Source organism: Plecotus auritus, assembly GCF_963455305.1.
Source record: "Plecotus auritus genome assembly, chromosome: 9".
Lineage (NCBI taxonomy): Eukaryota > Metazoa > Chordata > Mammalia > Chiroptera > Vespertilionidae > Plecotus > Plecotus auritus.
Window position 1 is genome coordinate 84,955,785 of NC_137783.1, and position 13,491 is coordinate 84,969,275.

At 35.3% G+C, this 13,491-nt stretch overlaps 1 protein-coding gene across 1 annotated transcript; it reads left to right on the plus strand.

The window, feature by feature from the left end:
- Nucleotides 1–748: 748 nt before the first annotated feature.
- Nucleotides 749–10,703, plus strand: MMP13 (matrix metallopeptidase 13; the record flags this gene model as incomplete). The annotated part of the gene is made up of 10 exons (XM_080688500.1): nucleotides 749–880; nucleotides 969–1,210; nucleotides 1,899–2,047; nucleotides 2,227–2,352; nucleotides 4,683–4,844; nucleotides 6,749–6,866; nucleotides 7,821–7,954; nucleotides 9,023–9,182; nucleotides 9,817–9,920; nucleotides 10,603–10,703. The coding sequence occupies exons 1-10, from the start codon at nucleotides 761–763 to the stop codon at nucleotides 10,701–10,703; spliced, it is 1,416 nt and encodes a 471-aa protein (XP_080544626.1). The 5' UTR covers nucleotides 749–760.
- Nucleotides 10,704–13,491: the final 2,788 nt, after the last annotated feature.

A 13,491-nucleotide genomic window follows, 5' to 3' on the forward strand; every position in this document is an offset into this window, starting at 1 on the left:
GTGCTAAGCATCTGCCCCCTGGTGGTCAGTGCATGTCATAGCACACAGTCGTTCCACTGTTCAGTCAATTTTTATTATATAGGATATCCTTCTACCTCTGCCTGGACCTGTGAGGAACTCATGCAGGAACCCATGTTCATTGAGAAGTCACACTGTGCTTTAAAATTCCATTCACAGCACTCAGTTCTGTAGATGTGCTATAACACATCCAAGTCTCCATGCTTGCTTCTGGTCCAATTCCATGACCCTCATTTGGAAATATTATATAATAGACATAATATTTCCAAAGTAGTTGCTTTAGAGAAAATAAAGTTGAGAATTCACCAGAATATAAACATTCTGGAAGTAGGACAGGTTTCTTCTTTTCTGGAAGTGCACTATCTTGATAGTCTTATCTGAAAAAGTAAAAGTGGCTGCTTTCCAGAGAGAGAAAAACATTTTTGCCAAACAAAGTAAAAAATTTACTATTCTCTGTTTCTTCCCACAGTATCCGGAAATATGCTGAGGCCGTTAATTTGACCAGATGGTTTTTTGAGACCCTGCTGAAATGAGAGATGCCCTCATTTTATATTTCCCTCAAGTTCTACCACAAACCACACTTCTTAGGGAAAAAAAAAAAAGTTGCCATGTAAGCATGTTTACCTTCAATGGACTAGGAAGTTGAAACTTGTCCATAAATGATGACTCACCATTGTAGGCCTATAAAAGTAAAGGTGCTGGTCTATGGAAAGACAGCAGCCTGCAGGCACAGCCATTCAAGATGCACTCAGGTGTCCTGGCTGCCTTCCTCTTCTTGAGCTGGACTCCTTGTTGGTCCCTGCCCCTTCCCAACGATGAGGATGATGAGGATCGGTCTGAGGAAGACTTCCAATTTGCAGAGGTAGAGTATCTTGCCAGTCCCAATGGTGTGAAATATATCATAAATGCCCTTCTCTTTTAAAAGCAGGGTATTTTGGTCTCTTTTCCAGCACTATCTCAGATCATACTACCATCCCCTAAATCCCGCCGGCATCCTGAAGAAGACTGCAGCAAGCTCCATGGTGGACAGGCTTCGAGAAATGCAGTCTTTTTTTGGCTTAGAGGTGACTGGCAAACTTGACGATAAGACCTTAGACATCATGAAAAAACCAAGATGTGGGGTTCCTGATGTGGGTGAATACAATGTTTTCCCTAGAACTCTCAAATGGTCCAAAATGAACTTAACCTACAGGTAAATCATAGGCTATCTCTCTTTAATTTTTGTTAGTTTTCTCATAGTAGTAAATGTCTAATTTTCAGCATAAGCTACAGATGACAGAACATGTATGGTCCCATTTTTTTTTTTTTTTTTTTTAGATATTTAACTGGAAGTTAAGTAAGTCCAGGAATAACTTTAATATTGTTGATGAAAATGTCTCATAACATCAATTAATGTTATTGTAGCCAGCATTAATTTTTATTGGGAATTTCAAAGTATTTCTTTTAGAGATGAATCAAAATAGAAATAAAATAAGTTTAATAAAATTTGAAAATATAGTGCATCAAGCATATTTATTATAACAATACTAAACAGAGAGAGCTCTATTCATTCTACGAACTTTATAGAACTATTTCATCTATTTAGGTTATAGCAATACAATTGAAAACTTTTAGCATGCAATATAAGTTTTATTAAACATCTGAATACTTTAAATTTAAAATGCCAAAAGGTCAGATATTTGGAGATACTCATAATGTCTGATTGAATGCTTCATTTTTAATCTTTGTATGACATCATAATTAATAAGTTCTTTAAAACTTATTAAAGAACTTTTAGAGAATCATTACATTTTGAGTTGAAAAGCTATATTCCAAGAAAATATAATCTAAAATAGATTTCACCTTCTAAAAATTTAATTGAAACGTTTTCTGTTGAATAGAATTGTGAATTATACCCCTGATATGACTCATTCTGAAGTGGAAAAGGCATTCAAAAAAGCTTTCAAAGTTTGGTCTGATGTGACACCCCTGAATTTTACCAGACTTCACAATGGCACTGCTGATATCATGATCTCTTTTGGAACTAAAGGTAATGGTACAGAATCATTTTTGAAATATTTGTATATTCTGCTCCTTAATTGGCTCTTAGTTTTTAATTTCTTCTTGAAGTCATTCATTGCTTTTTACAAAATTCAACAAAAATTCACTAAGCTCCTGTGTTAGGCACTACTGGGTATAATTAGATTCTGAACTTTTGCTTTTGTGCAGAACATGGCGACTTCTACCCTTTTGATGGCCCCTCTGGCCTGCTGGCACATGCTTTTCCTCCTGGGCCAAATTACGGAGGAGATGCCCATTTTGATGATGATGAAACTTGGACAAGTAGTTCCAAAGGTAATACTTCTTATTACTAGATTAGATTAGACAGTGGGCCCATTGATAAGAAGGTACTAGTATAAAGTATATACATTATACACACAAGCTATGAATTATATTTGGTATTTGATTTTCCAAAGAAGTATAAAAGCTTATCGTATTAGTTTCCACAAATGACATTTCTATGACATTTCTATTTAACCAATGTGAATAGTAAAAAATGAGCAAAATCTACTTAGTTTAGTGGTTTGAGGGATACTAGCTAACTTTGAAATAGGACCCAAAATGTCTTTCTGTCAACCAAGGTGTTTTTACTGTGGATTACCTTTTGGTCTGTTAGAAATACAGTTTATTGCAAATATACATCTAACAACTATTAGAGCTGGATATGTTGGTCATAGATGAATTGGATGTGAGTTGAAATAATTTCTTTCCCCCCTGCCCCACCCCCCACCCTAGTAGAAATATTAATGGCACAAGTCCAGTCAAATTTCTGTTCCCTGTTATAAGAGTTACTATTTCAGGCTTGTCTATATCATTGATTTTATAAATACCATTAGCAAACCAAGAAAGTTCTTACTGCAAATAGCATGAAACAGACCAGATGAAAGTTGTATTTAACAGAGAAAAATTAAACTTAGCGTTGAATAAATTCAGTCAGTAGTTGAATCTTCAAAGCTCAAGAGAATTGGAAATGTTTATTTCAGAAAGAAACATTAAAAAAAAAAAGATTGTTACAACTAGGTCTTAACTTTGAAGCTGTATTGACCCTTAGTTGTGACAACTAAAGGTAATCTTCATAGGTAGCTAATTTTTATTATTCATTTAAATTCAAAGAAATATCTTTTCAAAGAGTAAAACTGGGTCTTGAATGATTAATGTCTCAACTCCAGTGCCTCCAATCTGCCTTTGGAAAGAAAGGTGAGAATGTTCAGAATGTTCCACAAATAAGAATGGTTTTAGGAAGAAAAAAATAGTATTTAGTATTTTTAAGATAGAGTCACAATAAGCCTCAGTTTTAGGTTTCTGAATAAATTCTGGGTTTAAAATATTTAATTAATCCTGGTAAATCCACAAGTAAACCAGGATTAACTTTTCAGCTAAAGGCCAAGAATAGCATCCATTATTAGTCATTTTAATGACAAATTACTGTCATTTAGATTATGTGAACTTTGCTTGCTCTTCTGGTCTGCAACATTTACTGAGTTAATTACACATTTTCTTCATGCATAGGCTATGGTAGCAAATGGTATTTAAGGTCAAACTGAAACCACTGGCTCCAGTTTTCATGTGTTCTTTTTCTTTTAAACTTTTTCTCTTTTTCCAATTTAAAACACCAGTAATAGGAGGCTCAAAAACTGGTGGAAAGAATGACTTAAAGAAAATAATGTAAATACAGAATCATAGTAGTCTTTTAAAGTAGAGGGAAGTTGGCCAATCATTTTCAGAATTTCTGTTTCTTTAAACTCTAGGGTCTACAGATATTCTGAAAAGGATCGTTTGTTTGAAATTTGTTCACAAGTATATTCTTAGACCCTCTTTAGTGTACACTTGATACCTGGTGATCATTCTTTTGGATGCTACCTAGTGTTTATTTTTTTTCTCTCTTTTTTTTTAAAAAATATATTTTATTGATTTTAGAGAGGAAGAGAGAGATAGAAACATCAATGATGAAAGAGAATCATTGATTGGCTGCCTCCTGCACACCCCCTACTGAGGATCAAGCCTGCAACCCAGATATGTGCCTTTGGCCAGAATTGAACCTGGGACCCTTCAGTCCGCAGGCCGACGCTCTATCCATTGAGCCAAACCAGCTAGGACACTGCCTAGTGTTTAAATGATCCTATATACAAGGTGGGGCAAAAGTAAGTTTACAGTTGTTTGTATGGAAAAATAAAACAATAATTAATAAATAATAATACAAAAATAAACGCAGTGTTTCACATACTCACAACTGTAAACCTACCTTTGCCTCCACCCAGTTTGAACCCCCATGTGACTCCCATGACTCCTCATTTAAGATCATCACTGTTCACTCTCCTCACCTGACCCGAGAAAACCGAGAACAAGTCAGGATTGATAGTAAATTCTTATTATTACCAATTATTTGAGAGCAATCTTTTGACATTCTAATTATGTAGGCAACTATAATGAGAGCACTAAATTACTTATAAAGATTAAACCAATTCTTGATTCTTCCTTCAAGCAACTGAATGTTAAGTTTAAAAAGTGAGTAAAATAGCAGAGGGGAATAATGACATGCAAAATAGATGAGGAAAATAACATTTCTTCCATTAACTGGTCATTGGAGGACCTTGTCTTCTCATTGTTTCCTTATTTTCTTACAGGCTACAACTTGTTTCTTGTTGCTGCCCATGAGTTTGGCCACTCCTTAGGTCTCGACCACTCCAAGGACCCAGGGGCACTCATGTTTCCTGTCTATACCTACACTGGCAAAAGCCACTTCATGCTTCCTGATGACGATATGCAAGGGATCCAGTCTCTCTATGGTAACTCTTCTTTAAAAAATATATTTTTATTGATTTCAGAGAGAAAGGGGGAGAGAAAGAGAGATAGAAACATCAATGATGAGAGAGAATCATTGATTGGCTGCCTCCTGAAAGCCCCCTACTGAGGATCGAGCCCACAACCCAGGCATGTGCCCTTGACCAGAATTGAACCAGGGACCCTTCAGTCGCAGGCCACCACTCTGCCCACTGAGCCAAACTAGCTAGGGCTTAATTCTTAATTTATCAGCTTAAAAGCAAAATAGATTTATACATTTATTTTCTAAATTATCAGTGAATTTTCCACTACCACTTTTGCCATTGTGGCCTTGTTATTAAAACCTGGGAAAACATGCCCACTTATTCTTTCCAAATAGAACTACCTGCTCAAGTAGAAAATATTCCATTCTCCAAAGTTTTCATAACTCTTTATATTCGTATTTTATACATTGCAAGGTACATTTGATACTCTCAAAACACCTCTGACATAAGAAGGGAAAATATTTTATTTCCCATTTAACCAATGAAGACACCAAGCCCTATAGGTTTTATAATTTTTATATCCTCACCTGAGGATATGTTTATTAATTTTAGATAAAAGGGAAAAGGAGAGAAAGAGAGAGGGGGAGAGAGAGAGAGAGAGAGAGAGAGAGAGAGAGAGAGAGAGAGACAGAGAGAGAGAGAGAGACATCTATCAGTTGCCACCCATATGTGCCCAAACTAGGGACTGAATCCACAACCTACGGAACCTACATATGTGCTCTGACCAGGAATCTAACTCATAACCTTTTGGTGAATGGGACCATGTTCCAACCAACTGAGCCACACCAGCCAGGGCTAAGCCCTGTACAGTTTAAATAGTATATCTACAGCTGGGGGTGAAAGGGAGATCTTAACCAGCTTTTATAAATTCTGGGCATTCTTTCTACCACTCTGGTTTGCCACAGTAGAATTATTCAATTGGCGTGTAGTAGTTTTTAATCAACATCTACAGTGACCATTGTAAAAATCTCTTGTTTCCTTCCAAATTTTCAATAATATTTACAAAGTAATTAAACCTAAACTCAAACAAGCAAATTAGCTGCCAAAAATAGAGTTAAAGCCATAGTGCACAGTCATCAGTATAAAACTCCTAGTACACAACTCAGAAAACTTGCTCATGCCACCCAACCCATTTTTTCCCCTCTGGATTTAAATCTACTATAGCAGCTAGTGTAGGTGTGAGCAAGTATTTTGTAATTATTCTTTCTACAATATTGTGACCAAGGGACTTGATGATGGAACTCATATGGACTAAGTAGAGAAAAAGCAGTTTAGAATAGTTATTGTATACTGCACCTCTTTTGCACTCATGTGAGCTGGGAAATTTACAAACATGTGGCAAGTCATGTTTTTGCTGCTGAAGGCCTGGCTTTCCCTGAGAGGCAGCTGCATGGTGGGAAACTGGTGAAGCAACAGCAGCTGATGTTGACAGCTGGGAAAACAGACAAGAGAAAGAACCAAGATAAGGGCTTCCAAAGGGACGATGGGCCATCAGAAATGGTTTCAAGAAGAATGTGTTTCTTAAGAGCAGTCTGTCAATAGGTTGTGCAAAGCATGGGGAAAATTTCCTCAGTCTCCCCCCGCCCCCATTTCTATCATCATCCTCCAGAAACCTAAACTTGTATTTCAAATGAATCTCAAGGGGTCTCGAAGGATGAAAGCAGAAGGGGACGTCCCATCTGCAAGACCTTGGTAACCCTGGGGGAAGGAAGGAAGATAACATGGAATTTGTCTATTATGTAGGAGGAACAGGATTTACTAGTACTGCCCTCCCTAGAGGGACCCCTCTTCTACTCTCCATTAGCAGGACCAGGTAATCAGTAAGGTTCTCCTCGGCAATTTCTTTCATTTATTGATGATTTCAGGTCCAGGTGATGAAGACCCTAACCCTAAACACCCCAAAACACCGGACAAATGTGATCCCTCCTTATCCCTTGATGCCATTACCAGTCTCCGAGGAGAAACAATCATCTTTAAAGACAGGTATTCTTGACATTATTTGATAAAATCTGCCATTAACAAACATCTGTGAAGCCGTGTCTGCAAAATGCCAAGACATCCAGTCAGACTTCCAACGGTGAAGTGAACAGTGAACATAATAGAACTTTGAGCAGTGTATTTACCTATTTCAGATGAAACAGCTAATAGGTAAATGTTTATTTTTCAATAAATAACCTTGGCATTGTATAGACTTTTTAATATCTTTGGTGTACTCTTCTTTATAAAGGTAGTCAAGTAAAAATATAAGTCCAAGTTATTTATTTAAAAACACAAATATTGGAATTAATTACCATATTAGTAAACTGTTACTCGTAATGGCTCCATGAATTCCTTTTGGTGTGAAAGACTTTGCAACAGGTACACATGTTGGAATATGAGAGAGGGAGTGCTTTACAACCTAAACCTGTAGGCAATGAAAAATGAAATATTAATTTTTAATTGTAATCTGCCTATGAATGTTTATTTGTTTATTTATTCATTCATCAGTTAATTGTTCTCTCACCTGTGATCAACTAGCATTTCTACATCCTCTATTATAGCTCTAGTGACACTGTACTATACTCCAGGTATTTTCTCATTCAGGTTCCCCAGGCCATGAGACCTTGGCCGATGTAGTTCATGTAACTCATGTTTTCTTTCCAGAGCCCTACACAGTGCTTGCAAGATCTGCAAACTTGAGCAAAGCATGGTCCCAATCCACAAAGGACTTAGAGCCTTCACAAGGGCTCTGTGAGACTTCAAATTTTAGTAGTTCAAGCTAGAGTTAGGATAGCAACAGCTTGGATAACTGGCACTTAAAGGGAAATGCTTTTCTCCTTCACAGGTGATAGAGAATGTGTGTAACTTGTCTGCATTGATATAGAGACAGGTGTCTAGCAGGGTAGAAAAAGTGCATTTACAAAGTGACAGGAAACTGTATTTTTATTTTTGTGTTAGATTTTTCTGGCGCCTGCATCCTCAGCAGGTTGACGCGGAACTGTTTCTAACAAAATCATTTTGGCCAGAACTTCCCAACCGTATTGATGCTGCATATGAACATCCCTCTCATGACCTTATCTTCATCTTTAGAGGTAAGCTTTTCACTAGCTAGGCCTCCCGTATAGGCAGTGATAAACTTGATGATAACAAAGACTTAGTGAAATGATCACTCCTGAAAATATATCTAAATTAAGAATCAAGTATAACAAAATGGAAAAGAGAAAGCACCTGAAATCTTTTTACCAGGTATCCTCAGATTTGACAAATGGAAAGTCTACATTATTATGATAAGTATATAAGGATACATATATATACACATATACATATTTACATATATATACACTATAATAAATATATATGATGAATACCCACTTTTGTTTCACAACCATCATGTCAGTTTTTTCTATTTCCTTTTAAAAATTATTTACTGAGCAAGCATTATAACAATGTACATTTTGAAAAATTGAAAAAATGTTAGCCGTAATTTCCCCCCTGAAAAGTCTATTTTCTCACTTTCTTTTCTAGTTCTTCACTCTATGTAATATACATATTTAAATATTTATATTCTAGAATTTACATTTAAAAATTCTACTTGTTTCCTTGACATAAAAATCATAAAAAATTTTCCAAATTGTCACTCCACCATCATGATCATAATTTATAGTGGTTATATAGCATTCTACTGACATTGTTTATATTGTTTGACTAATATAATTAATGCTATAATAAAGTTATTTTTTAGAGGTGGAAATAACTTTTTATCTCCTATAAAATTTGACTTTTCAGTCTAATTTACTACTCCTACCATGCTTCTTATTCATGCAGAAATCTTAACGTATTTTTCACCCAGTTTTAAAGTTAATATTCAGAGGAAATAAGTTGCCAAATTAATTATTATATTTGGTTGGCTATACTCATAATTAGGAAATTAGAATCTTAAAACTTATTTTTGTGTGAAGAATGCTCATATTTCTATGTTTCACAAATATGGTGACCACCAAAGCTGACTAATTTACTTCTAAATAATTGTGGACCACAAATACTGACTTATTTATTTTTAAATGTATAAGATGAGTCTTTCTTTGTTAAAATAAATGTCTATCTATCTGAATCCTAATAGATTCCCTTGGATAATAAGACCATTCTTTCACTTATTCTAGGCAGAAAATTTTGGGCTCTTAATGGCTATGACATTCTGGAAGGTTATCCCAAAAAAATATCTGAACTAGGATTTCCCAAAGAGGTTAAAAAGATAAGTGCAGCTGTTCACTTCGAGGACACAGGAAAGACACTCTTCTTCTCAGGAAACCAGGTCTGGAGGTATGGCCGCCATATTTACAGACCCATTATCTTGTGTCATAGAGTCAAAGTGAGTCTTGTCCATCTCTCACTACTTTAAGTTATTATCTCATGCATTCTTTAAAATGTTGGACTGTCATATTAATTTCTGTTCCGTGTCAGCTCTTGCATGCAGCCTCTCAGACAGAGATTTTCAAGTTTCAAGTCCTCTTGAAAATACACATATATTCATATAATTCTCACCACTCTTCTTTCTAAGCCATTGGTTGTAGCTCAACTATGATAAACCATCTTTTTTTACACATGGATGTTAAAACCATCTCTTTGACACAATAGAAAATTATTCAATTCATTAACATATGTTAATTTCACCCTAAGAACACTTTTCTAATAATCTACTTTTATGCAATTTGTGAAATGGAAATAAGCTGTAACTGTCCTTACAAAGATGGCCTTTAAGCAAGTCAAAAAATACTCACCAAACATCCACTATACACTCAGTATTGTAATTCCTTATTTTTAAAATCTACTAGATGTTTTAAAAATTTTTAAACTTGTCAATTTTGAAAGATACCATTGTATGGATTGTATTATTTCTAAGTACTTTCTAAGAAATGCAACCTACTTAAGAGGGTTTTTTTTCCTTATTAAATAGCTATGATGATACTAACCATATGATGGATAAAGACTACCCCAGACCAGTAGAAGAGGACTTCCCAGGAATTGGTGATAATGTAGATGCTGTCTATGAGAAAAATGGTAACTAATTCCATTGCACTGGTCATAATGGAGGGCTTCTATAGTCCCTAAAAATCATTCCCTTATAAAAGTTTTGCTCATAAATGTTGTGCTCATAAATGTTGTCATTGAGGAATTAGTTATTCCCCTGTGACTACTTCCACAGACAGCAAGCAAAAAATATCATGCTTAGAATAAATGAGAATTTTACTTAATGATTGCTAATCCTAGGAATAAAGGATGCCAAACCTTAAACACTGTCTTAAACCATGCCTAAAGATGCCAAGATGCAGGAGTATTGCCATAATTCAAATCAGGAGTAGAGTGGGGAGTACTTTATATATGAAGATCAATGGCTATCATAACTGTATAATGATTTTTACTTTAATTATGAAAAGGGGTATAACCCCTAACTTACAACAAATAGCTAATATCAATACTTCAGGCATCAAAACGAGAACTCATGAAAAGACAACTAATTTGAGATGATAATTTAGGAGAGCTGGGAAACTTTAGACCTTTCCTTCTCAAACTATAAGCAATATAGTAAAGGGTTAGTAGGTTTTATAAAGATAAGTAAAATATGTAAATGTTGGCATATTTTTTAAAAAGTGGGATCTGGCAAAATGGACTTTTTAAGAGTAGCTGGAGTAAACCCTTACTGTTTTCAAATTTAATTTTTTTTCCTGTCTTTTTCTTATAGGTTATATCTATTTTTTCAACGGGCCCATACAGTTTGAATACAGCATTTGGACTAACCGTATTGTTCGGGTCATGCCAGCAAATTCCCTATTGTGGTGTTAAGTGTCTTTTAAATGTTGTTATTTAAATCCTGAAGAACATTTGGGATAAGGTTTCAAGGATATGGGAGGGAGGGGATGGGGGAGGGGCAGATATCAGGGAAAGCTTCGTTCTGTGAACAAGCTTCAGTAAGTTATCTTTGACTATATAATATCTATATAGCTATGCGTGGCTGGAACCACATTGAATTTTAAAGTAATAAAATTCAGTTTCTCTATGGACCATTTAATTTTTGTGTGCTATATAGAAGCAATAACTGACAATATTTCCCAACATCAAAAAATGGAACATAAATGGTCTGTCAAGGAGAGAGTTAGCATAATTTTTAATATATTTATAAGGAAATTTTGCCAAGGCATAAGTATATCACATTTATATAATTAATAAGTCATCTTTGTCAAAAATATAAAATAGTATAAAAATAGAATTTGGGGGGATCATATGGTAGCCATAGAAGAACAAAGATAAACCAAAGGGAAGTGTCTGTAATAAATATATTGTAAACAACTTTGCAAAGACATAATATGGGTTTTGCATTGAAGGATTTGGGTGTATATGTACCTTTTCATACAGACACTAAGGCCATATCAACGTCACTAAAGGTAGGAGACAGAGACTAATAGTGAGGACAGTAGATGTGGCCTTTGGATTCTGTTTAATTTTACTTTTAACAATGACTCAATAGCTACTTTCAAAGAACACAAATATTTCTTTGCTTATTTATAGAAGAGAAAGAGGAACAATCTCTCTGTATTCAAATACTTCAGGTCTTTCAAAAAAATTAAAGTATTAAAATTGTTATCAAAATTATCTAAGATAATTTCTCATAAAATTATTGGATTAAGATTAAAAGCGGTATCTTTACCCTATTTTTATAGAGACAATTGTTTTAATTGTCTAATTTACCTTGGGTATGTAGGCTATTTTATTATAGATATAGACAAAATATATCTTATATGTAGAAAGGAGGTATGTTAAAACAGAGACATCCAAGATAAAGAAAACAGTTGAAATAGATTGTGGTCCTCCTGAGGATTTGCAGCAATGTCTTTTTCTCTCCCTTTTAAAAAAAAATTCCTCAGTACTTCTTACGGTGCCTGGCACTTGGCATTTATTGAATATATGAATGGCCATCAAGGGGTCTGAGAGATCTTGTTTATAAAACTCAGGCAAAGAAAAGAAAATGTGTTATATTTGCAAAATGTATTAGGAAGTGTTTATATTGTTTATAATAAAAAAGGTATTTTCAACAGATGGTGTTATATTTTGTCTTTTGATGTATTTTAAGCTTCTCTCATAAAAAATGTCTAAATTATCCCTTTTTCTTGACAATGTTTCTTGGGGAATAGAGCTCACTCACTCTTTTAGTTCTATTTTGTTTTGTTTGTTTGCTTTTTGTAAGACTATATTCAGAATTTAGAATTCTTGTACCAGGCTATTTTAACTAAAATTCTGGTAGAGTTTGGTCAGCTTGGCGCCAGCTTCCCTAGAGAGTACTGTGAAATAATGAAGTGGAAGGAGCATAGATCTGGAGTTCTAATGCTTACTCAGTGATGAACTTTGCATGTAACTTTGGAAGGTCATTTAGTCAGTTTGGGCTCTACTTTTCTGATGTTTAAAATGAGAGGATTAGCAGCTTTGGTGAAGCTGGGAAAATATGGGGAGGTAGGGAACTCTAATGAGGAGGGCTGGGAAAATATGGGGAGGCAGGGAACTCTAATGAGGAGGGTAAACACTATCTATCTAGAAACATCAGGGTCCACTGAGTTTAAGATATTAGGTCCCTTCTGTTTCCCTAAACATTGCCCACCCCCAAACATTGAATAAGTGTTTGTTAAATGTAGGCATGTAAAATGTTGAGATGAACCAAAAAAACTTGGACTCTACTCCTGAAGAGCCAACACAATTAAAATTTATTAAGTTAAGTGCTTTTTCAGAGGAGCAGTGACCACTTGCTGTGAGTTCAGCGAGAACTGTTGATTTCTCTCTCCAAGTAGAGCCCCCAAAGTCAATCTATGCATTTATTATCTTCCTTGACAATTTAGTTTGATTTCTGATTTTTAAGGTTTGCTTTTGAAGTTGAACATAGTCCGTCCATCCATCCACCCATCCATCCAAACAACCATCCATCCATCCAATAAATATTAATTGAGCACCTAAGTGAAGAAGATTCTGAGGATACAATGAAGAACAAAACCTCATTGCTTTCGTGGAGCTCACAGTCTAGTTGGAGAGACAGATATTAATCAAATAAGTACAAATTACAACTGTGATAAAGAAAAGAAGCATGGTGCTCTGAGAGCATGTAATAAGAGAGATTTTATCTACTGTGGATGTAGGGGGGAGGGGCACTGCAGGGCGGCTCAAGAAAGGCTTCACAACTGAAGAGATACCCAAGCTCACGTCAAAGGTGAGCAGAACTGGGACAGCGAAGGGAATCAGGGAAACGGCTCCAGCTCATCCCTCCAGATGGGAATGGATATACTGAAACTCAGTAGAGAATTATAGTTGTGTGTTATGATGATTTTGGCAGCGTATGGATGGGTAATCTGCACCAAGAAACCCCCTAGATCCAACAATTTTCCTCCTAGCTTTCACAATGCCAAATGCAAATCGAAGGACCACAAAACAAACAAAAAAAATTAGCATGGATCAGTCTAGGGATTGGCAAGTGAATATCTACTTCTGAGTAATTGAGTCAGTTGATAGAAACATTAACTTTTTTGAGCACATGGGTGCTTTTTTTCAACATTGTTCTGAGAGAAAGTCAGCACCTTCTTTCTGTAAGAGC